Source organism: Peromyscus maniculatus, chromosome 4 (assembly GCF_049852395.1).
Source record: "Peromyscus maniculatus bairdii isolate BWxNUB_F1_BW_parent chromosome 4, HU_Pman_BW_mat_3.1, whole genome shotgun sequence".
In the NCBI taxonomy this organism is placed as follows: Eukaryota; Metazoa; Chordata; class Mammalia; order Rodentia; family Cricetidae; genus Peromyscus; species Peromyscus maniculatus.
In genome coordinates this window covers 19,418,345-19,444,088 of record NC_134855.1, presented here as the reverse complement: position 1 = coordinate 19,444,088, position 25,744 = coordinate 19,418,345, and the positions used below count along the sequence as shown (strand labels likewise).

The window sequence follows — 25,744 nt, the reverse complement described above, 5'->3', positions numbered from 1 at the left end:
GTAATTTTTCTCAAATATCACTTGGCTTTCCTTAAGTACACTCTGGTTTGGAATTTTTGTCTGTTTGTTTTATTTTATTGTTTTTGTGCCTGTACCATATTCTTTTAAATTTACTATTTTGTCATAAATCTTGGAATTTGCAATGGTAATCACTACAGAATTGGTTTTTTTTCTCAAGATTACTTTAGATGTTCTAGTTCATCTGTGGTTTACTATACATTTTAAGGTATTTTCTATTTTTTTCTTATTAAAAATTTCATCTCATTTATTTGGTCCATTCCTATATCTCTTGTATGAACCCAAATTGAGTATGTTGGATGATGTTTTAATATATGCCAATATTTGACCCACAAATATTTTGCTGTGGACTTTAGAATTAATGTTCAATGGGAATATTGTTCTATCTATCTATCTATCTATCTATCTATCATCTATCTATCTATCTATCTATCTATCTACTATCTGTCTATCTAATCTATCTATCTATCTATCTATCTATCTATCTATCTATCTATCTATCTATCATCTATCTATCTATCTATCTATCATCTATTTATCTATCATCTATCTCTCTGTTTGTGTGGTGTATTTCTTTGTCTGCTTTTTAGTTTTAGACTATTATTGTCTTCATAGGAGTTTAAGTATGATTCTTCTTTCTCTGTGAATGGAAAAATTTTAAAAGTGTTGTTTATGGATCTTTGAAAGTCTGGTAGAATTCTTCTGTGAATCATTATGAGCCAAGCTTTGGTTTTTCTTGAGAGGCTTTGTATTAGTGTTAGGGTCTTTTAGTTGTTATGAATATATTTAGTTTGTTAAACTCTTCTTGGTTTGACTTTGGTAGTTTTGATGAATCTAGAAATTCATCCATTTCTTTTAGATATTCTAAGTTAATAGAGTATAGGATTTTAAAGTGTTCCCTTAAGATACTCTGAATTTCTTTCATATCTACTGTGGTGTTTTCTGCTCAATGCTGAATCTGTTGATTTAGGTTCCTTTTTTCTTTCTGTTCAATTGAAAAGGCTTTGATCTAGTTTATTTTCTCATAAAAGAGAGAATCTACTCTTACATTGGCTGATTCTTAGTAGTTTTCTTTGTAACTCTTACATTAACTTCTACTCTGATGTTTATTATTTCTTAATGGACTTGTTTTAGTTTTGTTTATCCAAATTCTTGAGTCTCATCATTTATTTATTTGTGCCTTTTCTGAATTTTTAAAATTTTGTTTTGTAGCCAGAAGTTTTCATGTGTCCTGCCAGGTCCCACAGCCACTTGGTCCCAAGTAAACACACAGAGGCTTATATTACTTACAAACTGTTTGGTCTATGGCTCATGCTTCTTACTAGCTAGCTCTTACAACTTAACTCAACTTACTCCTATTAATCTATGTTTTGCCACAAAGCTTCCTGGCAGCACATCTTGCTTCTCCTAATGGCATCTTGGAGCATCTCCACCAACTCTGCCTTTCTTCTCTCTCTGTCTCTCTTGGATTTCCCACCTGGCTCCGTCTTGCCCTTCCATAAACCAATGCAGATTTATTTATTAACCAACGGGATCAACACATATTCACAGCATACAGAAATAAATCCTACAACAATGCTTTGAGATTATGATATTACATCATTTTCCCCTTTCCTTTCCTCCCTTCAAATCATTTTATACACCTCTCCTTGCTCTTTTTCAATTCATGATCTCTTTATTCATTAATTTTTGTTTTATATATATAATATTACATATTATATATATTCATTAATTTGGTTAATATAACAAGTCATATATACATATATTTATGTATTTACATAAATATAACCTGATCTGTCTATTAATAGATTTCCCTCTTGGGGCTTTGTTTAATATGTTCCAGAGGGTTTATTGTTATGCTTTCATTTTCATTAAATTTCATGAGTTTTTAATTTTTTTTTCCTGGATTTTTTTCTTTGATTCACTTTCCAGTCAGTAATATATTGTTTAATATGTAGTAGTTTGTGTAATTATTAGAGATTTATTTGCTATGGATTTCAAACTTTATAGCATTGTGGACAGATAGAATACATGGAATTATTTAAATTTTTTTTCTTTTAAAGATTTGTTTTGTCTTCCAGCATGTAATTTGTTTTTATAGACACTCCCATGAAATGCTGAGTCTAATGGCTATTATTTGGTGTTTGGGTGGAATGATGTAGATATCTGTTAGGTCCATTTCATACATGATGTCCTTTAATTTGAATGCCCTTATATTTCTTTGCTTGCTTGTTTATTTGTTTTTTTATTGTCCAGATAATTTTGGTATTGAGGAAAATGGATTATTGAAATCACCTACTATTTCTGATTTGGGTATGTGTCTGTATGTTCAATAGTAGTTTTTTTGTGAAATTGGGTGTGCCAGAGTTTAGTGCGTACATAATCAGAGTTGGTGTCTTATCAGTTTATTGTCCCCATGGTTAGAATGAAGTGCTTTATATTTTCTCTGTTTAGTTTTTTGTTTGAAGTTTGTTTTGTCAGATATTGTAATATCAATACCCACTTGATTCCTGTCCCCTTTTTTTCTTTTTATTAAGAGATTTTTCTATTCATTTTTCATATCAACCACGGATTCCCCTGTCTTCCCTCCTCCCACCACCCAGCCTTCACTCCCAACCCACCCCCCATTCCCACCTCCTTCAAGGCAAGGTCTCACATGGGAAGTCAGCAGAGCCTGGTACATTCAGTAGAGGCAGTTCTAAGCCCTCCTCCTTCCTGCACCAAGGCTGAGCAAAGTGTCTCACCATAGGCACTAGGTTCCAAAAAGCTGCTTCATGCACTAAGGATAGGTCCTGGTCACACTGCCTGGGGGCCCCCTAAACAGTTCAAGCTCATCAACTGTCTCACTTATCCAGAGGGCCTGGTCTAGTTCCATGGGGGATCCTCAGCTATTGGCTCACAGTTCATGTGTTTCCACTAGTTTGGCTAGTTGTCTCTATACTTTTTCCAATCATGGTCTCCATATCTCTAGCTCATATGACCCCTCCTCTTTCTCATCAATTGGACTCCTGGAGCTCTGCCTGGGGTTTGGCCATGGATCTGTGCATCTGCTTCCATCAGTCACTGGATGAGGGTTCTATCATGACAGGGTGTTCGGCCATCTGATCACCAGATTAGGTCAGCTCAAGCACCCTCTTGACCATTGCCAGTAGTCTATAGTGGAATCATCTTTGTGGATTCCTGGGGACCTATCACTCTGCTTCTTCCTATTCCCATGGTATCTTCATTTATCATGGTATCTCTTTCCTTGTTCTCCTACTCTGTTTCTGATCCAGCTAGGACTTCCTGCTCCCCTAAGCTCTCTTTCCCCTGACCTTGGCCCTCCATTACCCCTACCCCCATCCCCAGTTTGTTCATGTAGATTTCATCCATTTCTCCATCGCTGGGTGATCCGGGTGTCTTTCCTAGCTAGGGTCCTCTTTACTAGGTAGCCTACCTGGAGCTGTGAGTTGAAGTCTGGTTATCCTTTGCTTTACAACTAGTATCTACTTATGAATGAGTACCATTTTTTTTAATACTTTTAAAAAATCTTTTCCTGTAGGTTGCTGCAAATATTTAAAGCTAAGTTGAGTTTTCTGTAGGGACAGAAAAATAGATTTTGATTCTTAACATATGCAACTCATCTGTGTTTTAAGAATAGAGTTTGAGACCATCAATATTTAGCGTTATTTTTGAAAAGTATGTGTTGATTGTAAGTCTTATGTTTGCTTTTTTTTCAATTTGTGTTTCTCTTCCTGGTTTGTGATTTGGTAGTAACATTTTTTTCTTCTTTCTATAGTCTCTTGGCTTATTCTCCCTTTTCAGTCTGAAGTACTCCTTCTAGTATCTCTTTAAGGATAGTTTAATGGACATGGATCATTTTAGCCTGTTTATATCATAGAAAATGTCTATGTACTCAAATATGGCAGGTAGTTTGAAGGGTATGAAACTTTAGCTTGACATCTATGATATATATGAGGTTGTTATTCCAGGATCTATTGTCTTTCAATGATTCCACTAAGGAATCAGCTGTTTTCCTGACAGGTTTTCCTTTATATGTAACTTGTGTTTTTGTTTTTGTTTTCTTTTCTCTTGCAGGTTCCAATACTCTTTCTTTTTCCCATTTAATTAATATTTTAAATGTTATGTTCTATAAGAAATTTCTATTCTGGTCTTGTCTAATTGGTTTTCTATGTGTTCCTTAAATTTGTATACATGTACATTCCCTTAATTTGGGGAAGTTCTCTTCTATTATATAGTTGAATATCTAGTTTATCTTATTGCCCTGGGATACTTTCCCTTCATTTATGACTGTAATGGTGTCAACAAGTTCCTTCATGTTCCTTTTGTGTGCATGCATGTGTGTTTATTTGTTTATTTTTTTTGTATTCTTAGTTTGTGTGGTCTAATTACTTTATCTTCAGGTCCTAATATTCTATTTTTACTCAATTCATTTTACTTACAAGGGCTTTTGGTGAGTTTTCTAATTGGATTATTGAATTTTAAATTCATTTCCATTTCAGCTTGAGTTTCCTTCAATATTTTTATTTCTTTAAAATAGTCAGCCTTCAAATACTAGATATACTTCATCATTTCATTCAGATATTCAAATCTTTGTGATTTCTTGGGTATCACTCAGGCTTTTGTTACTGTTCTCGTTTATTCATTTAGTACTTTGTGTGCTCTTTAACCCCCTGAATTATTTGATGATGTTTATGATTGTGCCTCTAAGGTCTGTGTTCTGGTATTCATTTAAGGTAATTCTCATTCAAGGACATTTTTATACAACTAGTTGATTTGTATCAAGAGGGATATACTGTCGTCACTTTTCCAATTGTTTTTATGATTTTGTGATGAGGCCTGGGTGTGTGGACTGGACTTCTTTTGGTGGGTCTATGTAAAATGTGAGTTGACATATATATATATGCTTCACATCTGAATGCCTCAGACTGGACCTGGGCACAGGATGAGTGCTACAGGAAAGGCCTAGAGTTTGAATGTGTTAGGAGAGTTTATAGACCAGGCCATGTAACTTTCTTAAAATATACGGCTAACTATAACACTTTGAAAAAAGAAATATGATTTCTATAGTTCAAGTGCTTGAACTCCTCTTTTATAGGTCTTTTCTCTTCCTATTTTAAAACAAATGTGTTCAGTAAATTATTTTTAGTACTGAAGCTAAAATTGTGAGAGACAGCACACAATGCGCAGTATATAAGATTTAGTATTAAAGTAAAAACTTCCAATTTTGTCACAATTAAGCTTTCAGTTTCTCCATAAGGCTTAGTGATTTCATTCATTTGACTAATGTTTTGATAGGAGGATGCCTCAGGGTGTCTAACTTTTCTGTTTATTTAGAAATCTTTGCAGGATAGAGACCTTTTATTTTTTTTCTGCAGAAACTAGTCAACACACATCTTGTAGTTTGTACAATTGTATTAACAAAGCCCTCATTTGTCAGAATGGTCATGTGCTTACACTCTCTCAAAAGGCACATACCACTATGTTGTCAGATGCATTGACCTCTTTATTGACCTAACCTAAAGAACCAAAGAACAAGTTTATGTTCTTTTTCTTTCTAATAGTATACGTGTTTTGATTTGTTTTGCTTTTCTTTCTGACTTTTTAGGGTTACACGGTTCATGTTATACTGTTCTGTATTTCTAGGCTATTCTTTTTCTTATACATAATCTGTTTTCCCAACATTTTGTTTTATCAGATAGAATGTAAGCTGTAACAGGAGCTTTTGTCTTTCTTGCTCTTGTCAACATCTATTTAGTATGAATCACTTGCCTATGGGTGATATCATTCAAAATCCTCATACTACCATGAAGCCCACACACAAAGAACTACAAGCAACTAAGGAATGATGAAAATGAGAGAAATAGTCTTATCCAGAGAAGAGGACACCAATTGGTTATGTAATATCAAACAATCAGCCAAGAAAACAAACTAAGCTGGGTACACTCATGTGTTAAGGAATATATTTGTGCATATATATATATATATATATATATATATATATATATATATATATGCGTGTACCAATAATGAATGAAAAAAACTATGAATTTTAAAGAGAGCAAGAAGGAATGTGGTGAGGGTATAGATGAGAAGAGGAAGATGTAAATGCATTATGATCTTAAAAATAAAAGCCCCCTATGAGTAATAATAAGGAATATCCTCTTGATTGTCCTCCTTGTGGAAATAAAGCACTCTGTGTTGTGAAGATCAGCAAACATTTAGTCCTGTTAATCACTGTCTCCAGTAACATTTAATTTGCTAATGTTATTTCTCTAGAATTAATATTGTTACTGATGTTATCATTATTTCATTCAGAATTAATTGAATATAGCCATCCTTGATACAATATTAAGCTTTAGTAGCTATAAGAAAAAGCAGAAACCTTCCTTCATCTAGAAACCAGATAATAGAACCAACAAGAGAAGTCCACATCATACTTTCTGTGTAACAAAAGTTTGTTCTACCAATGTTACAAATACATAAGTATTCAATAACAGACTTGAAACAGTGTAGAATAGCAAATCAACAGTCCATTTTTCTGGTTTGTAAGATAATGATTTACATTAACATGCAATGCCATTGATGATATATTTGCTTTTAAATTCTGTTAATCTAAAAAAATACAGTTAATATAATGTTGCTGATAAATTTGAAAACAGCGTGGAGTGAAATGGAAAAAAATCTTGATATCCTAACTATGTTTGATTATGTCATATGAATAATATAAGATTTCTAGAGAGCATTACATTTAACTCATAAAGCTTTGAGTGTATTGGGTGTAGGTATAGTATTTGATGCTAGAGACATGTGGTACCATATAATTTGTTTTACGAAGCCAAAAATATATTAAATTACTGAAAATAGAGATCATTAGAATTTTTCAAGTGGGCTTTGTGCCTTAGGCCTGCAATCATAGTCACTTTGGAGGCTTTTGCAAGAAAATTATAATTCAAAGTTTGTTTGGGCTATAGATCAAGTCCAAGGTCAGTCTGAGCAACATGAGCCCTCATACCAAAATAAAAAGAATACAAAAATAGCAGGTTTAAGACTCAGTTTTCAGACACCTGGTTAGTATGTTTTCTGCCCTTTCTGAATCCCTATTACCATAAGGGAGAGTGTTTCTGGGTTCCATGCTTTATTAAAGGCATCTTACTTTCTCCTAGGAACTAGTAGTCTGCGGCTGTCAGTGCCTTGGAATTATTGTTCTCTGATCCCTGGTATTCTTTTGTGATAACCACTTTCTTTTGTTCATCACTAAATCATGCAAAAGACTATATGTTAAAATATCATTTCCCCACTGTGACCAGGTCTTAATGGTAATCATCTGAAATAATTGCTTGTGTCTTGATATAATACTCCTGGGAATGCCTTCTTACTTCTGGTTATGCACAATAAACCTGACCGTGTCAAGTTAATTACTGTATTATTTCCACTCAAAGTGATGAAGTTAACTGAAGGGTTCAGCTAATATATTTTACTAACACTTTATATGAATTCCTTTACCTTGTCTCATGAAAGCACTGTAAAATAGAATAACTGAAATACCAAAGCTCTCAGACAGATAATTCACCGTTCCTGAAAACATGCTGAAATGTTTTTGCTATGTTAATATATCTGTCTATGCTACTTATTTACTCAATTGTTAAAGCCAATTGTATGTCTCAGAGATCCAGAGGAATTTGTGTTTTTCACATTGCCAAAAATGTGCATTAGTCAAAGACTGTTAATAAGACTTCCTTGCACTATTTATTCAAGCTAAGCATGTATATCTTAGGATTCAGCCATTATATTTCTGAATAAATAGTTTTTAAAAACCCTGAGTATAGCCGGGCGGTGGTGGCGCACGCCTTTAATCCTAGCACTCGGGAGGCAGAGGCAGGCGGATCTCTGTGAGTTCGAGGCCAGCCTGGGCTACCAAGTGAGCTCCAGGAAAGGCGCAAAGCTACACAGAGAAACCCTGTCTCGGAAAACCAAAAAAAAAAAAACCCTGAGTATATATCCTCTGATTAACATGTATTAAAATGTTCATTATATTAATTGTAATGGCCTAACTTTGTAAGCAACACAAGTGGATAGAACTGGCTGAATATCAAGCAAATCAATTTATATCCATACGTGAGAATGCATCTATTAATAAAGAGCATTGGTAAATGGCATAATAGATGATATGAGTAAATTTCATACATGAAATTAAGCAGAAGTTAGGAATAGAAGGTATTGCTCTTCTTCAATGGATAGATTGACTCTGTAATGATTGCCAACAAAATTGTGCAATAATATCTAGAATATTTCCTATTATTCCTGCTATTGTAATGTGTAGATATGAAAAATGATGCTAATTTACCTTGAGAATACTGTGGTGTACTGCTTTTCTCTTTTTCTTCTAGTGTCCTGAATTTAAAAGGCCTCGAGACATTGCAGTTGACTGGGTTGCAGGAAATATTTATTGGACTGATCATTCAAGAATGCACTGGTTTAGCTACTATACTACTCACTGGACCAGCCTGAGGTACTCCATCAATGTAGGACAGCTCAACGGCCCCAACTGCACCAGACTCTTGACTAATATGGCTGGCGAGCCCTATGCTATTGCTGTAAATCCTAAAAGAGGGTAGGTTGACGCTTGGTGTTTCTGTTTCTCAATAGAATGTGGATGTCTGTATTTATAGATTTTGTTCTGTATTTTTATTCAAAGTGGAACAGATTTCTGAGATTTGAAAATATCCATGCTGTTGTTCTCTCAGAACCATTTACTTTCTCAGATGTTGACACAAAATATTTTTATAAATGTTTTCTATATTATGCAATTAGTACATGTGTACATATCTCTTTTCTTGTCTCATGTGTTTATAGTCATAGATTACCAAACAGTGAGTTGACGTGATGATCACATGGCTGCTACTATTTATTAGACATCAATTGAATTTTCTAGACATTAAATATGTCAAAGATAATGCTTAGAGATTAAGGAAAACAAAATATGAAGACATATATTCAGATTTAAATTTCTTTACATTTTGATGATTTAATCTGAACATATCCTCTCTATGGTACAAAAATGAAAAGCCTCCACGCAATGTTGAAAAGTAAAGGGAAATGTTAAATGAAAGTCTTAAATATCTAAAAAAAAAACCCAATTAGTAGAAATGTAGAATATATTATCCACTAAATGAGAAAACCATTTCTTTTTTTTTCAGGAATAGTTTCTTAGTACTACCTGTAATTTCAGCACTTGAAGGCATAACGGTATAGAGTTCAAGGCCAGAATCAGCTACATAAGGAGCTTGATGCTAACCTGGGCTTTCCTATCTGGAAAAAAAAGGGGGGGAGGAAAAGTACTCTTTTGAGCGGAAGAGGATCATTCTAATGACTTTAACTTTATTTTTTTAATTTTTATTGAAAATAGAGTCTTCAGATAATTTTCTTCTCTCATATAATACATTCCAACCATAGCTTTTCCTCCCTCTACTTTCTCAGATCCCTGCACCTCCCTTGAAGATTTTCTACATGTATATAAAAATATTTTGATCATATTGACACCCCTGCTCTATGCTTTGAATCTTTTAAGAGCTCCCTCCCCACCATGTCCCCTTCCAATTTCATGTCTGTTTCCTTTTACATTCTTAGTTTACTTTTATAACCCACATATTTGTGTATCATCTATAATGCCTTGAATAATCTGTCACTATAAGATAATTTTAAGTTATAGAAATAGTTTTCTCTTGAGGTTTTTAAGGGGTTTTCAGAACTAAAATTTATACAACAAATAATAATCTATGTTGTATATTATTAAATAATATATCTAAAATTTACATTTGGCTAAGATTTTATGTGAAATATTGTTTTGCAGGACTTGCTGTCAGATTTGGACATTGTGTAGTTGTAGCTAGAGTTTTCCTGCCTTGCCCACAGTCAGGACAAATCTTTGTCACCCGCCAGTCCCACAGCCGCTCAGACCCAACCAAGTAAACACAGAGACTTATATTGCTTACAAACTGTATGGCCGTGGCAGGCTTCTTGTTAACTGTTCTTACATCTTAAAGTAACACATTTCTACAAATCTATACCTCGGCTCGTGGCTTACCAGCATCTTCACATGCTGCTTGTCCTGGCAGTGGCTGGCAGCGTCTCCTTCTGCCTTCCTGTTCTTTTATATCTCCTCTGTTAGTCCCGCCTATACTTCCTGCCTAGCCACGACCAATCAGGTTTTATTTATTGACCAATCAGAGCAACTTGACATACAGACCATCCCCCAGTATAGCCAAGTGAGACCATCTCAGACACCTGCACTCAGGCCCATGGTCCTAATCATCCTCTATGCAAACCTGCTGGGTAACGCCACAAGGAACCCAAGAAGGGCTCCCACAGGACATACATTAACATCCCACAGCATGTAGTTTTCAATTTTGGTCAGGAATCTGCTTATTGGGGAACTAGATCACTTTGATACCTGTGGTCTGAGTAGGCACAGGTAAAGGATGGACACATTTTTTCACAGCACTATCTCCAAGCTAATCTCCTTGACCTACTCTTTTCAGGATGATGTACTGGACTGTAATTGGGGACCACTCCCATATAGAAGAAGCAGCCATGGATGGTACTCTGAGGAGGATTTTAGTACAAAAAAACTTACAGAGACCCACAGGTATGATGTATTTGGTATATGAATCAAGATGATAAGCTTATTAGTATTAATAGTTCATTCTCATATTCTTCATGAAAAACATTTACAAGTAGATAAACAATGTGTAGTATAATGTTACAGAAGTCATTAACATTCTGTATTCTAGTTTCCCAATTCCAAAGTCAGATTATTATTATACTACTACTATATTATAAGATATTATTTAAAAACTGTCTAAGTTGTAAGTCTATTAGTAGGTTCTTACATGAATAAGATTTTGCATATCCCACCAATACATTGGGGTATTTTTGCAGATGCATGTTAATGTTACTGAGGTATGTAGTTAATATTTTTAGAGGATACCAAGATAAATGAACTCAAAGATGGTAAACCTAACTACTTTCTCTTAAAATGCCAGGTTTCATGGTGTCTGCCCTTTGCATTCAGTTCTTTTTTCTGTTATCCCATTATCCTTCCCAGATCTCATCTAGGACTCCCAATATTCTCCTCTCTCCGCACCACTCAGGGCTCCATTCTTGACTCTGTCCCACATTTCCTGCTGGTTCCAGCTTTCTTTATCAGAATGCCCAAGGCTTGTTCCTGTGTCTTGCTAAATATTTTCTACTGCCTAATATTAAACTTTAACATTTCAGTAATAATATAACTGTTAACTGCCATAATCCAAAGATTCTGTACCACCCACCCTACTCAGTGCACCTCAGTCAAAAGAACCAAATGGTGGCTCATTTGCATGATCTATTTAGTTTTTTATTTATGCTTGGTTATCTTTCATACTTAAAATAAATCTGGTCATTATATATTCTTTAACTTTTCATTTGCCTCGTGAATTGTACTTGACTCTACTGTTTTTATTCTTTATGGAATTGAGAAAGTTGGGATATTAAGCCTATTGACATATGTCTTCCATGCAAGTACCACATGCTTCTGGAACTGAAGCAAGTTTCCACACTCATGAAACAAATGCCAACCATGTGAAACTTAAGCCATAGTAGAAGTGAGAGTACATACTTACATCATTTTATACAGTTCCAATTACTGGCTACAAAAGAAGAGCCATACAGGATGGACAGCTGTTTGGGATACTCTTTCAGATAATTCAATTCTATAATTTGTTGCTTAAGAAGTAACCTGAATAAAGAAAGGCATCCCACTGTGTTAGAATGTATTATTTTATTATATTTTATTTACTGTGACTAACAACAGAATGAAACTTCTTCAAAGAACAAAGGTTATTTGGGCTCAGGATTTTAAAACTTATTAACCACATCCATTGCTTGAGTCTGGGGGTGGGGTGGATAATAATATGATGCTCTCAGTGTTTTCCTGACACTGATTACCCCATGGCAGAGAAGAAACAAAGAGAAACACATGACCAAGGACCAGGTAAAACTGTCAAAGTCTTCATCCCAACTCCCCACATTTCCACAACCTCCTAGAATACCACCTGATTTGCTTTTCTGTTACTGGAATAAAATATTATGACCAAAAGCAAATTAGGGGAGGACAAGTTTTATTTCACTTGTACTCTCAGCTCATAGCTCATCACACAGGGAAGTCAGGGCCAGATATCAAGGCAGTACCTAATATAGAAACCTGTGGTGATATTTTATTTGTGCTCTAATAAATACAGCTTTCCTGGAGATCAGAGGAAAAAGCCAGCCATTATAAGTAAACACAAAAGTAATGCAATGTTAGCACAGGCTTTTAATCCTATCACTTGGGAGTCAGGTATCTCTCTGGTTCTATGTAAGTTCAAGACCACACTGGGAACAGAGCCAGGCATGGTGGCACATGCCTTATATTCCAACACTAGTTAACCATGGACCAACAGGAAGTGACAGAGCTGGGCAGGAAGAGGAAGTGATGTAGACAGAGAGAGCAAATCAAATCAAAGCAAGGCATATAGGCCTGGATAGACAGGAAGAATCTCACTTTTGGAAGCTGCGAATTGGTGAGGTAAAGTTAGCATACAGCTGTTCTTATTCCCCATCTCTCTCAAGTTTTCACCCCTATATCTGGTTCGGTGTTTTCTATTAATAAGACCATTTAGAAACTCATCTACAGAAACCCATGGAAGAATGCTGTTTACTGCTGTGCTCTTTGGCTCATACACAGAGAGCTTTCTTCTATAGCCCAGAACCACCAGCTAAGGGATTGTTCCACCCATACTGGGTTGGGTTCTCCTGCATCAGTTGTCAATCAAGACAATCACAGGCATGCCTAACCCATGGACCAATCCAACGAGGGCAATTCTTTAGTTTATGTTCCCTCTTTTCAGGTGACTCTAGTTTTTGTGAAGTTGATAATAAAAACTAGCCAGGACACTACTATCTGTAGATCAAGCCTTCAAATGTGGGGCATTTCCTATTCAAAACATAGTATCACTCATGTGAATATGTGATACAAGAGCTTTCCATATAGTGAGGATGGCAAATTCTGTTAAGGGATATGCTTACCACTTGTCAAGATGGAAAGACCTTTAGTTGCCTGGAATAATGTAAGCTATTCAAGAGGTTGTGCTATGTGAGTTGGTAAGGTGATTGGAGTCCTTGAATGTGTTGGTAAAGAGTGGATTCTGGTCCAGCTTGAAGGGAAGCCAGTGGAGGGCACAGGAGTATCAGCAGCAAGACCTTCTGCAACAGAATTCATTTTCACACATGGTTGAAACATAATTTGATCTTGTGCACCCTTCCATTATCCTCTTTTTTAGATAGCCCTCCTTCTCCTGTTTTTGTGTGTATGTGATTAACCCTGTGAATTTCTCTAGGTTTACTTATAGGAGCCTGGGTATATTACCAGTGCTTATAGCACTGGAAGAAAAATGTCTCCCAAGTACTTTACAGTTCTTTAATCTAATTTTAAATTTTGATTAATTGTGTATTCACCAACAAGAAGCAAACATCTTAATAATATCTGTTAACATTTTGCACTATTTTTTGTCTCTAGCTCATTTTTATTTCATTTGATAACTAATAAATATTCATAGAATTGCTTATTGGAGGGAGTATAAACAGGTATCTTTGCATTGGAGCAGTATTGGGATGGTGGCATTAGAAGAGTAACTTCCCAACCATTGTGTACCAATCAGTTTAGCAAATTGTTTAGAGATGAAGATCAAGAGTGAGTCCCAAGCTTTTAAAGCCGCAATTATAGATGAAATCTACCTGCCTAGTATATTATACGTTATCTGAACAGGCACCACAGTATCTCCTCAGTGGATCTTGTGATATGTCACATTGAAAATCTTCCATGTTATCCAAATCAACATTAAATAATTAGTGAAAGATTGGCACTGATTGCTGAAATATTTACCCAGAAGAATAACAAAATGAATCAGGAATGTTCCTAAGTCAGCATAGGTTTTTGCAAATTGTAAAAGTTGTTTAATGTTTTGCAATATTGCAGTATTCCGAGGAAAAAAAACATTATCTTTAATTAGAAAAAATAATGTAAAGGGTGCTACTTGGACTGTTTGAAAGAAAAGAGATATTTGAAACATGGGCAGGAAATATAGCATGATGTCATTTTTTATAATGCTATTCTTGAGAATTCGAAACACTGGTTTTGAACTTCAAGGCATCATTTACTTTTAAGTATGTAACTCAGAATGAAGTTATTTCCTATGATGTTGGTAATACCATTAGCAAAGCAAGCATTGAAAGTAAGAGTTAAAACAATTCTGCATGTGTTAACCAACATAGAGCTCCGAGCCAGAGGCTCCACTCTAGCACATGTAGCATGTTTTACTACGTCTGAATTCATAACCCTTCCAGAACAAGACAGGGTATGTAAGATATCATGAAGTAAAAACAGACTCTTAAATGCAGTCATGATTAAACATGACTTTATAGCCAATAATAAATTATTCTACCATTTTTCCTTGGTTGGTAATGTGAGTAACTTGAGGTGTTATTCATATTGCGTTGGCAGCACTTGGCCAGTGCACTGAGTGTTCACAGACACTGAGAGATTAGTTTCTTTGTCAGACAAAGAATACTTGACATGAATGTGTGGATGGGAACATGTACCTGTCAGACAAAGCAGAGCTAGTGTAGTTATGTTTGTTGAGTGTATATGAGGATAGATGAAGAGGCCATAAATATATCAAAGACAGGTTAAAGATGAAAAATACTAAAACTGCATATTTTCTTTATCATGTACACCATTGTACTTTCTTATTATTAAAAAGTACCACATGTTCACCGTCTGTCATATACAACAGTTGTTGGAAGTATAGATTCCTGCACTTAAATAGTGTATCATAAAAACAAGATTGTGTTTGCATGTGTGCACATACATCTCATGTAAATGACCCTGATGGAATGCACTGATGCAAAAATGTCACTTCAACTACAATAGAAAAAAAAAGTCTTGGAAAAAGTGGAATGTTAAAATTCTTTCCTAGAACATGACAAAGAGCAGACCCTGGGAAATTTCACAATAAAAATTAGCAGATGTTCTTAGAGGGTCCCAAGGTAAGATGTGGAATTGAAGAAAAGCCAAGCAGCAGAGTAAACAAATTATGAACGAACACAGGATAAGGCTTAGATAAAGAGAAGAACTAGTTCTTTCATGCTTTAGAGGACCCTGTAGGTACCCATGATTTATTTATTATATTTTTTTACTGCCATAGAAAGAAAGATTAAAAATTAGAACAGTTGGGGAATGTGAGGAAAATTCAGGCCCTCGGGCCAGAGTCAGATATCATGATGGGACTACTGATTCGTATTAAGTTGAAACAAGATATGGTTATTCAGAAACAGTAGATAAGAGGCTATCTATCCCTTTGGTAGTGTGCATAATCTTTCCAGCTTAGAAGTTTTGCTGTGATAACATCTGTTCCACTCACAGAAACAGACTTCTAGATTGTTTGTTCAGTTCTTCAACTAATACATATTGACCACTCAATATGTAGTAGGCATGATTCTTGAAATTTGTAATAAAAAATAGAAATCTGCACTGTGCCTACAACCCTGCATAGTATAGAGGGCTAAAGGGGCACAGAAAAAAATAAGTATATTGTAAATCAATTATCAGACATATAACAGTATGGAAAATAATAAGAGCACAATCAGAAGTATATAACAGTCGGGGAGATGAGAGTATAAAAACATTGTTAGGACACTAAGTAGCCTTTTACAAGGGTGGTACCTGAGCATAGGATGTGTGATGCTGTCTCCTCACCACAGAAATGGATAAGTTATCATAATGGAAATATTTCACAAAAGCTATTATTTTGTGTTGGAACTCAGAACTCTAAATTTGACGTGGGGAAAGAAGTTGCTAGCATTGTTAAGATGGAGGAGGGATTCAAAAATGAAGCTCAAGAAGCAAACTATTTTAGAAAGTCAAGTTTGAAAGTGACTCAAAAGGAGTCTGAGCACAGGAACCTAAGTTTCAGTGATATCATAGCTAGAGGAAAATAGTAGATGCTGTTGGGCACAGTACATGCCTGACAGAAGAAATACCTGGGGCAGGATGGCTACAGACCTTCTACTTACATGGGCTTGATATAAAATTGAGCAAGCTGAGGAAGATTTGACTGGCAATTTCTCTTATTTGCAAATGAGTGCCATGATTTACCTCATGTATAATTCCCAATAATTATATAAATTATACATTAAAGCAGATTGAATTTCCAATCTGCTTTAGAGGTAATAAAGAAATTAGAACCTGAAAAGTCTTTTCGTTCTTCTGTTTAAAACTACACAAAATCATTATAAGGTTGTTTAATGTTTAATTAACTGTATTATTATATGTCTTATTTGCTCTTCTATTTCTGTGATGAGACACAGTTTCAAAAGAGAGCATTTAATTGGAGGATTGCTTACAGTTTCAGAGCATTAGTCCATGGACATCATGATGGGAAGTATGGTTGCAGGAAAGCAGGGAAAACACTGAAGCAGTAGGTAAAAGTTTGTCTGATCCACAGTGAAAGAGAGCAAGTCATGGGCTTTTGAAACCTCAAATCTCACCCTCAGTGATGAACCTTCTCTAACAGGGCAGCACATAGTAATTCTTCCTAAATATTATACCAACTGGGAATTAAATATTCAAATATATTACCCTGTATGTATTGTACTCATTCAAACCCTTACACTAAACATAAAGCATGCTTTTCAAAAAGTAAATAAAATTAATTTTCTGTATATTGTGGCAAAGCCTTAAATAGATATCCCTTATAATGTCCATAATAATTAATGAATACACATCAGAATTTTATCCTCACTGTCAATAATAATTTACTATTTTTTTTTAGTTTAAATTGTTTTTGCACAACAGTTAAACTTCTGGAAGATGAAGAAATTCACAAATCACCTTTAAATATCTGTCACTTTTATTTCTCAGCCACCTGCTTAATAAGTGACCATTTTATTGACATAGATTTACAGACGTTTGTGAGGCACACTATGCCATTTATTCTCACTCTATTTATTTTCTAAAATGTTGCTATCATAACAAGCTGAGGCTGGAATAGTGATGACGATGGACTGAGGACAATGGAAGAAGAGGAAGAGTTCTGGCAACAGGGACCAGGGACAATATTGTTGTGTGATGGAAGGAAAAATATTGTGGCCATCTTAAACAGAACTGCATGTGTGTGACTGGCAACAAAACACCAAAAGAGTAGGAAGCAAATGATGTAAATATGTAAAACTGGTTTCTATTCTTATTTTTTGTCTTTATCTTTGCAATGTCTGACCATCTCTGAGTATATTCATTACAGGTATTTTTGAAACACAAAGATATCAAAGCAAATTTCAGAAATATTTATGAAATAACAGATAACTTAATTTTTAAGTTATCTAGTGACTTATTTTAAAAACATATTTCAGTTTATTTTTTTATTGAAAATAGTTTTCTTCATAACATTTATATTATTGAAAATAGATTTTTCTCTCAAACAATATATCCCAACTACAGCTTCCCCTCCTTCCACTCCTCCTAGCTCCCCCACACCTCCACTCTTTCCCAGATTCACTCTCCCTCCATTTCATCTTCAGAAAGAAGTAGGCCTCCGAGAGACAACAGCCAAACAGGACCAAACTAATTACAACAAGACAGGACAAAGCCCTCATATCCAGCCTAAACAAGGTAACCCAACAGGAGGAAAAGAGTCTCAAGAGCAGACAAAAGAATCAGAGATATACTCACTCACACTGTTAGTAGTCTCACAAAAAAACACAAACAAACAGCCATAACACATATGCAGATGGCCTGGTACAGGACTATGCAGGCCAATTGCTTGCTGCTTCACTCTCTATGAGACCATGTGAGCCCTGCTTAGTTTATTCAGTGGACCATGTTTTCCTGGTGTCTTCCATCTCTTATGACTCATACAGTCTTTCCTTCTCCTCTTCCATGGGTTCCCTGATCTCCCAGGGGAAAGACCTATAGCTAAAAGTCTTCCTATGTCCCACTCATTATGCAACTGTTCAGACCCAAATAATCACTCAGAAGCTTATATTAATTAAAACTGTTTGGCCATTAGCTCAAGCCTGTCACTAACTAGCTCTTACATTTAAATTTATCCATAATTCCTATCTATGTTTAGCCATATGACTTGGTACCTTTTCTCAATTCTGCCTTGTTATCTTGCTTCCTAAATGTCTAGCTGGTGACTCCTGACTCAGCCTGCCTCTTTTCAGAAGTCTCCTTGTCTGCTTGTCCCACCTATACTTCCTGCCTGGCTACTGGCCAATCAGCACTTTATTAAACCAGTGTACAAAAGCACTATCCCACAGCCCCCTTTTCTGTTTAATTAAAAAGGAAACTTTTAACTTTAACATAGTAAAATTATATATAACAGAACAGTTATCAAGCAAGAATTACAATTACAATATCTAGTCTATTTATATGTGGCAAAATTAAAGAAAATATTTTATCTCTCCTATATTTGTGAATCTAAAGTTTTATATCTAACTTATCTTTTATCATAACCAAGAAAAATTATAACAATCTAATCTTCAACTACATCAAAGACCTCAGAAGGATAAAATATTACCTAAGTAAACAGGAAGAGCATTGTAAGCAACTTCCAAAAATCTAGAATGACAGAGACAGCTGCCTGCCTGGACAGTCATTTAAAGTTTCTTTACAACACTGGAGCATTTTTTTCTAGATGATTTGTTCTTTTTCTTCAGATGTTTCATTTGTCCAGTGTCCTTCAGATTCCTTAGCTTTCATTCCCCTGAAAGACAAAAAGAAAAACCCTCCCCCTAGCCTAACTTTGGGGAGGTTCCCTTTTGGCAAGTTATATCTGATTAAATGAAAAGCATTTGTTAGTGGGATAAATTACTTTAAATTGCATGGTCATACTGGTTGATTAACTATCACCTCTTCTAATTAAGAGGTCTCTCTTGAAAACTTTAGCTACAAGGACCCAATGAAGAACTCTAATTTAGAATCTCTCTGGATAATGTCTGGCTGTGGTTGTGGTTTCCTGCATGTGTTCCCATCTGCTGTCCAAGGAAGCCTCTGTGAGGATGACTAGACAGAGCACCAATCAATAAGCTTTGCCTGGCTACAAAAGAGGGCCAGTTCAGACTGGCTATCCCCATTACTAGTCCTCTCTAGTGGCACCCTCAGATTCTACTGAAGTTTCCACTGTACTAGCTTTCCACATAGTCCCCTAAATGCCTTCTGATTCCAGCTCTTTCTTCCCACATCCCTTAACTCCATCCCTCCCACCTGATTCCTCCTACTTCCTTCCCCAACTGCCCATAGTGTACCTGCAGACTCTTTTATTTTCCATCCTAGGGAGATCCATGCTTCTCCCCTATATCCCTCCTCTTTACCTAACCTCTCTGGATTGCTGGAGTGTAGCTTGGTTATCATTTACCTAATAGCTAATACACACTTATTAGTGTATACACACCATATTTGTCTTTCTGTATCTAGGTTACCTCACTTTGGATGTTTTTTTTTTTCTAGTTAAATCCATTTGACTACAAATTTCATGATGTAATTTTTTTTAACAGCTAAGTAATACTACTTTATGTAAATGTACCAAAATTTCTTTATCCTTTTTTCTATTGAGGGACATCTAGATTGTTTCCAGTTTCCACCTATTATAATGAAGCTGCTATGACCATAGTTGACCACATGTCCTTGTGGTTGGATGGAGCATCCTTTAGGTATATTACCAAGAGTGGTATAGCTGGTTCTTGAGATGGATTGATTCACAACTTTCTAAGGAAACACCATATTAATTTTGATAGTGGCTATACAAATTTGCACGCCCACAAACAATGGAGGAATGTTCCCATTGCTTCAAATCCTCACCAGCAGGAACTTTCACTTGTGTTATGGATCTTGAACATTCTGACAGATATTTCCAAGTAGTTTTTGATTTGCATTTCCCTAATAGCTAAAAATGTTAAACATTTCTTTAATTGTTTCTCAGCCATTTCAGATTCCTTTATTGTGAATTCTTTGTTTAGATCTTTACCTCATTTGTTAATTGTTTTATTTAGTTTTTTAATATCTATATTCTTGACTATTTATATATTTTGAATATTCAATTTCTTCTTTTTTTTTTTTTTTTTGATTTTTCGAGACAGGGTTTCTCTGTGTAGTTTTGCGCCTTTCCTAGGACTCACTTGGTAGCCCAGGCTGGCCTCGAACTCACAGAGATTCGCCTGCCTCTGCCTCCCGAGTGCTGGGATTAAAGGCGTGCGCCACCACCGCCCGGCTTGAATATTCAGTTTCTAATGGATGTGAAGTTGATAAAAAAATCTTTTCCCATTCTGTAGGCTACCTCTTTTTATAATTGAGAGTGTCCTTTGACTTACAGAAGCTGCTCAATTTCATGAGGTCCAAGTAATTAATTGTTGATCTGAGTGATTGTGCTATGAGTATTCCTGTACCAATGCATTCAAGACTGTTCCTCACTTTGTCTTCTATCAGGTTCAGTGTGTCTTGTTTTATATTCAAGTCTTTGATCCACCTGGATTTAAATTGTGTAGGTGATAAATCCATTTTCACTCTTGTGCATGCAGATATCCAGTACCATTTTTTTTTTCATTTCAGAGTTTTATTGTGTTGCACTGAAGAAACAGCAGGGTAGTTACACTGTTCTCTCATTCACTTTTGGAAATCTAAAGTACTTGCAAATTCTTAATACCTTGACCACTGGATTAGAACAGTAAGCATAATATAACCAAATTCTTACTAAATAATGTCTTACAAATAAAAACACATTTAAAATAGCTTTAAATGCATTCTTTACAGGTAATTCAGCATATGTTTATATCACTTATGCTTAAGAATTAAAGCAAGTGTATTACCCTGATGGAAATGAGGGAACTCCCTCTCTCATGCAGCATATAGGGATAATATTCAAGTCGACAGGGAAAGAAATCCCACTCTTCTTACTGTCGGGTCCATACATAATCATCTACAGTGATAACTGAGGAAACCGACCATGTTTCCCACAAGTCAGATATACATTTTCAGTTCACCAGAAGCACCTCGTATCTACAGCTAATTTATATTCAAGCCCATCAAGCCCTCTAAAAAAAGCTCCCAATGGACTCAGGGCAGTCAGTAATTAATGCAATCACTCGGAGGGTTATGGCTGTTCCTTAAGAGCGCAAGTTCAACCTGTCAACACCAGAGGTAATCATTTTATACGTAATTCCATTTAAAGTCTTTATCCAAGTATAACATATGAAAACAGTCTTTCCACAAACAAAAATGTGTAAACATTTAAAAAATAAGGAGTCATTTTTTTAAAGTAATTGATCAGATTCCATAGACTACTCTTGGAAACAGGACCTTGCTGATAGAATCCCTTCATTAGTGGCGTTTTGAATGCGCTTAACTGGACCGATTCTTCTGTGTTGTTCTATGAGTTCACCAAAACATAGATCATGCCGTATAGGTAGTAAAAAGGCTAGAAGGTAAAAAGCTAGTTTGCACCATCCGTCCTTCTGACAGTAGGCCAGAATGTCTGTGTTCATGATGGTCGTCGGGTCGTAGAGTCCAGGGCTGCTCATCACTGGTCTACTCATATACCTCCAAATATGATATGCCAAAAGGGGCATATTGAGACCCAGTGTGAGCCACTCTGCCGCGCAAAGAAACATGACACAGAAGAATGCACGGATGAGGTACTCTGGAAGGACAAGAGGATTCAGGGAATTAGACTGGTCTATAGGATTCTTGTAATCAGTCTTCAGCTCATCAAATGCTATGATGTGCCAGATGGTGAAGAAGATGAGCGCGGCGGTGAGCACCAGCACCAGCATATAGCTAGCAGAAGGCCACGAAAGTGAACACCTTGGCGGGGAGGAGCTGCCGGGCGTGCCGGGGCCACTGGAGAAAGGCATCCAGTACCATTTTTTAAAGATGTCTTTTTTTTTTTTTTTTTTTTTTTTTTTTTTTTTTTACAGTTTATATTTCTGGGTTCTCTATCAAAAATCAGGTATCCATAGGTGTGGGAATTTATACCTTGGTCTTTGGTTAGGTTCTCTTGATCAAAATGTCTGTTTTTATGTCAATACAATGCAGATTTTATTAACATATCTCAGTAGTACTACTTGAATTCAGGGATGATGGTACCTCCAGTAGTTCTTTTGTTGTTGTTGTTCAGAATTATTTTAGCTATTCTGTTTTTTTTTTCTTTTTCTACATGAAGGTTAGAATTGTCCTTTCAAGATCGAAAAAGAATTGTGTTGGAATGTTGATGGGAAATCTAAAATAAAAAAGGGACATAAGAACAGACACCAAGGAAATACAGAGAATCATAAAGACATATTTTAGAAACCCGTACTCCACTAAACTAGAAAATCTTTGAATACCACTTAGCAAAGTTAAATCAAGATCAGCTAAACAATTTAAATAAACCTATAACTCCTAACGAAGTAGAAGTAGTCACTAAAAGTCTCACAACAGAAAATAGCCCAGGGACAGATGGGCTTAGTAAAGAATTCGATAAGCTATTCAAAAAAAGAGTTATTTCCAATACTCCTCTATTTATTCTATAAAATATTAAGAGAACAAAATTGCCCAGTTCATTTTATGAGGTCACAATTATCCTGATACTCAAATCATATAAAGACTCAACAAAGAAAAAGAATTATAGACCAATTTTCCTTATAAACATAGATGCAAAAATATTCAATAAAATACTTGTACACCAAATCCAAGAACACATCAAAAATATCATCCATGATGATCAAGTAGGCTTCATCTCAGAGATGCATGGATGGTTCAACATATGCAAACCTTTAGCCACCATATAAACAAGAGTCATGCGCACTGGGGAGGAAAACCTGCATCTGATGTTCGGTTGCAGAGCTGTGAGCGACTGTGAGAATTGGGTCTAGGGTAACAGAGAGTGGGGAAGATCCAAGGGAAGCATACTTGCTCTTCAGTCAGGCATTGCCTGTGCTTGAGCCTAATTTAACTTTCAAAATAAGCACTCAAATAGAAACTGATAATGAAATACCTGCTCTTTGTGTACTTTACATGTCGGGGGATATGTACTTAAACAAATATATTCATTGAGATACTTTGCATCTGAGTACATTCACTGTTCATGTTTTCCTATTATTTCAGACTTCTTTGTAACAATTTTTTTTTCATTTTTCTTGGTGTATATAAATATTTGCTCTAACTTCAATATTTGATATCATAGTAAAATGAGTAAATATCATAAAGTCTCTTTATCTATGTGTACTTTGATTTTTAAGGTGTAGTGTCATAGAAATGTAGCATTTCTATTATCCGCTAAGATCTAATTATGTGACTGACATACAGTAAATTTAGTTATGGAAAATACTTTAAACAGTTCAGATAGTATCAAGTAGATGAACAGTTAGGATAAATATAAACTTGTCTCTGTGCATTTATATGACCCCTGTATTTAATCTGGTTAAATGTCTATCATCTATTGAAATAAGATACAAGAACTTTCATTGCAAAATTGCCTCTATCATGAAATCATGTCAGTTTTCTGAGATTTATAGCAATTACTTCCATGACTCTTAGAATTCCATTAGCTATGGCTTTAATGATGCAAGGTACTAACTTAATTTAACTCTTAAATATTCTATATATTAATATATATTCTGTATGTATTAATATTCTATATTCCCTTTATTGTAAATGACTCAAAAACCTCATTTATATTTTTTAAAACCCTGGTGGTGTATTAAAGTACTTAAATTAGCCTGCGCTTAAGAGCAATTAGGTGCTCAATGCCAAATGGACATCTACAACTTTAAGGTTTTAATCAATTGAAAAGCATCTAAGTCCCCATAAACACAAATGGCATCTTCCTTATTTTTAATCTAGTAGTATAATCAACATAAGAGGCATGGCCAGTTTTCATATTTAAGCCAGTGAGCGGAGAATGACAAGCATTCATCTCCAGAGCATGAATGTTTCCTTCCTTTTTTGCCACATGCCTATACAGCATATGTATGTCATGATTATATGAGAGTGAAAAGGTGCCCATTGATCTGTTTTGAGTAATGAGTGACACATCAGACTAGGGAGACCTTTGAATTCTTCTTTTGGTAGTGGATTATGTAAGATTGTGAGAGATTGATTTGAGTACCATATCCTTTGATGAAGAGATGCTGTGTTACCTCTATCTTCCTCAAATTGGGGCAGTTGTAGAAGGAATAAAAAATGATGCAATGGCTCTTGGACCTCTTGTAATTGCCTGCTTCATTTAGCAAAGACTTTGTATTCAGCAATAAAAATTCTATGTTTATATAAATTGAACACATTTTTAGAACTCTTTTGCTTCTCATTGATGTGTTCTTTTTTACTAATATGGTCATAAACATATATGCATGAAACTTAATTCTAAATGTGTAGGGCAAGTATCACAAATGTAGTTTGAATCTAAATAATGAAATATTTGTCAAAATATATGAATCAAGAATACAGAAGTACACATTTGCTGGTACTTAAGATTGTCTTTCACTGAATCTAGAATTTGTGTTTCAATTAGACTGGCAGAGATAAATCAGATAAATGGATAGATACACATTTATGACTATTCCCACTGCTCATCTAATTGATACTATCTGTACCCTTTGAAATATATACCATAACTAAATGTGCTGTATGTCAATCATATGCTTAATCCTGAATGGACAGGAAAAAATGTAACATTTCTATAATGCCACAACATAAAGAAAAATTATAATAATAGACACAAAGAGACATTATAATAGTTATTCATTTTAATTTGATGTTTAAATTTGGGCTTAGAATAGGTTTTTAATGTATACCAATAAATGGAGATAAAATTGTCACAAAGATTATCTAAAATATTAGGAATACACAGCAAAGAAAAAATATCTATGCAAAGGTATCTCAGTGAATATATTTGTATAAGCAAACATCTCCTACATGTAAAGTGTACATAAAGAGTGGAATACAAAGCAGTGGTTTATGGTATTTTATTATCATTTGCTATTAGTGTGCTATTTATAAAAGTGAAATTATCAATTAATTAAGGCTGTTTGAAAATTTCAGAGTTAAAAAATATCTTTAAATCCCTAAAATGTAATGGCAGCCTAGGCATCGTGGACAATACCATGCTCATACAACAACTCTAGCAGTCTGCTGCTCTGCATTACAGCCAATTGTATTTTAACATTTATGACATTTTCAAACTGCAATAATGTTATACCTGATTAACCTGAATAAGGACAACACCAGTAGACATGCTCAGGAAGAAAAGGAAAATATGAGGAGCTATACCCATAGATGGAAACCTCCAGAAAATGAAGAAATATGGAGGGTGAAAGAGCTAGTCTTCCTCTGGGATGAACCCACAATTGATTTTCCAATAAAAAGTTGTCAGTCATGAAGTCATACCACAGAAGCAACACTAAATGCTAAACTCAGCATGTTGTATTTATATATTTATGTACAAATATGTTATATGTATATGCATATATATGTCACATATTATATATAAATCAACAAGGAAAAAGAATCCATGAATATGAGAGGAAGCAAGGATGAAGGGGGTAATGAGAGTGTTTGGATGGATTAAAGAGTAGGGGAAAATGATGTAATTGTATTTTAAATTAAGAAAATAAAAGGTTA

General features: G+C 35.1%; 1 protein-coding gene and 1 pseudogene across 1 annotated transcript in view; one reads left to right on the top strand and one right to left on the bottom strand.

The window, feature by feature from the left end:
• Nucleotides 1-25,744, top strand: part of Lrp1b (LDL receptor related protein 1B) — a 1,955,528-nt gene that overhangs the window by 1,843,061 nt on the left and 86,723 nt on the right. Inside the window, exons 78-79 of the mRNA XM_042275227.2 lie at nucleotides 8,409-8,632; nucleotides 10,560-10,666. Coding sequence (XP_042131161.1) covers nucleotides 8,409-8,632; nucleotides 10,560-10,666 — 331 coding nt within the window. The remainder of the gene's footprint in view (nucleotides 1-8,408; nucleotides 8,633-10,559; nucleotides 10,667-25,744) is intronic.
• On the bottom strand, nucleotides 21,393-21,940 carry LOC143272685 (protein cornichon homolog 1 pseudogene; annotated as a pseudogene).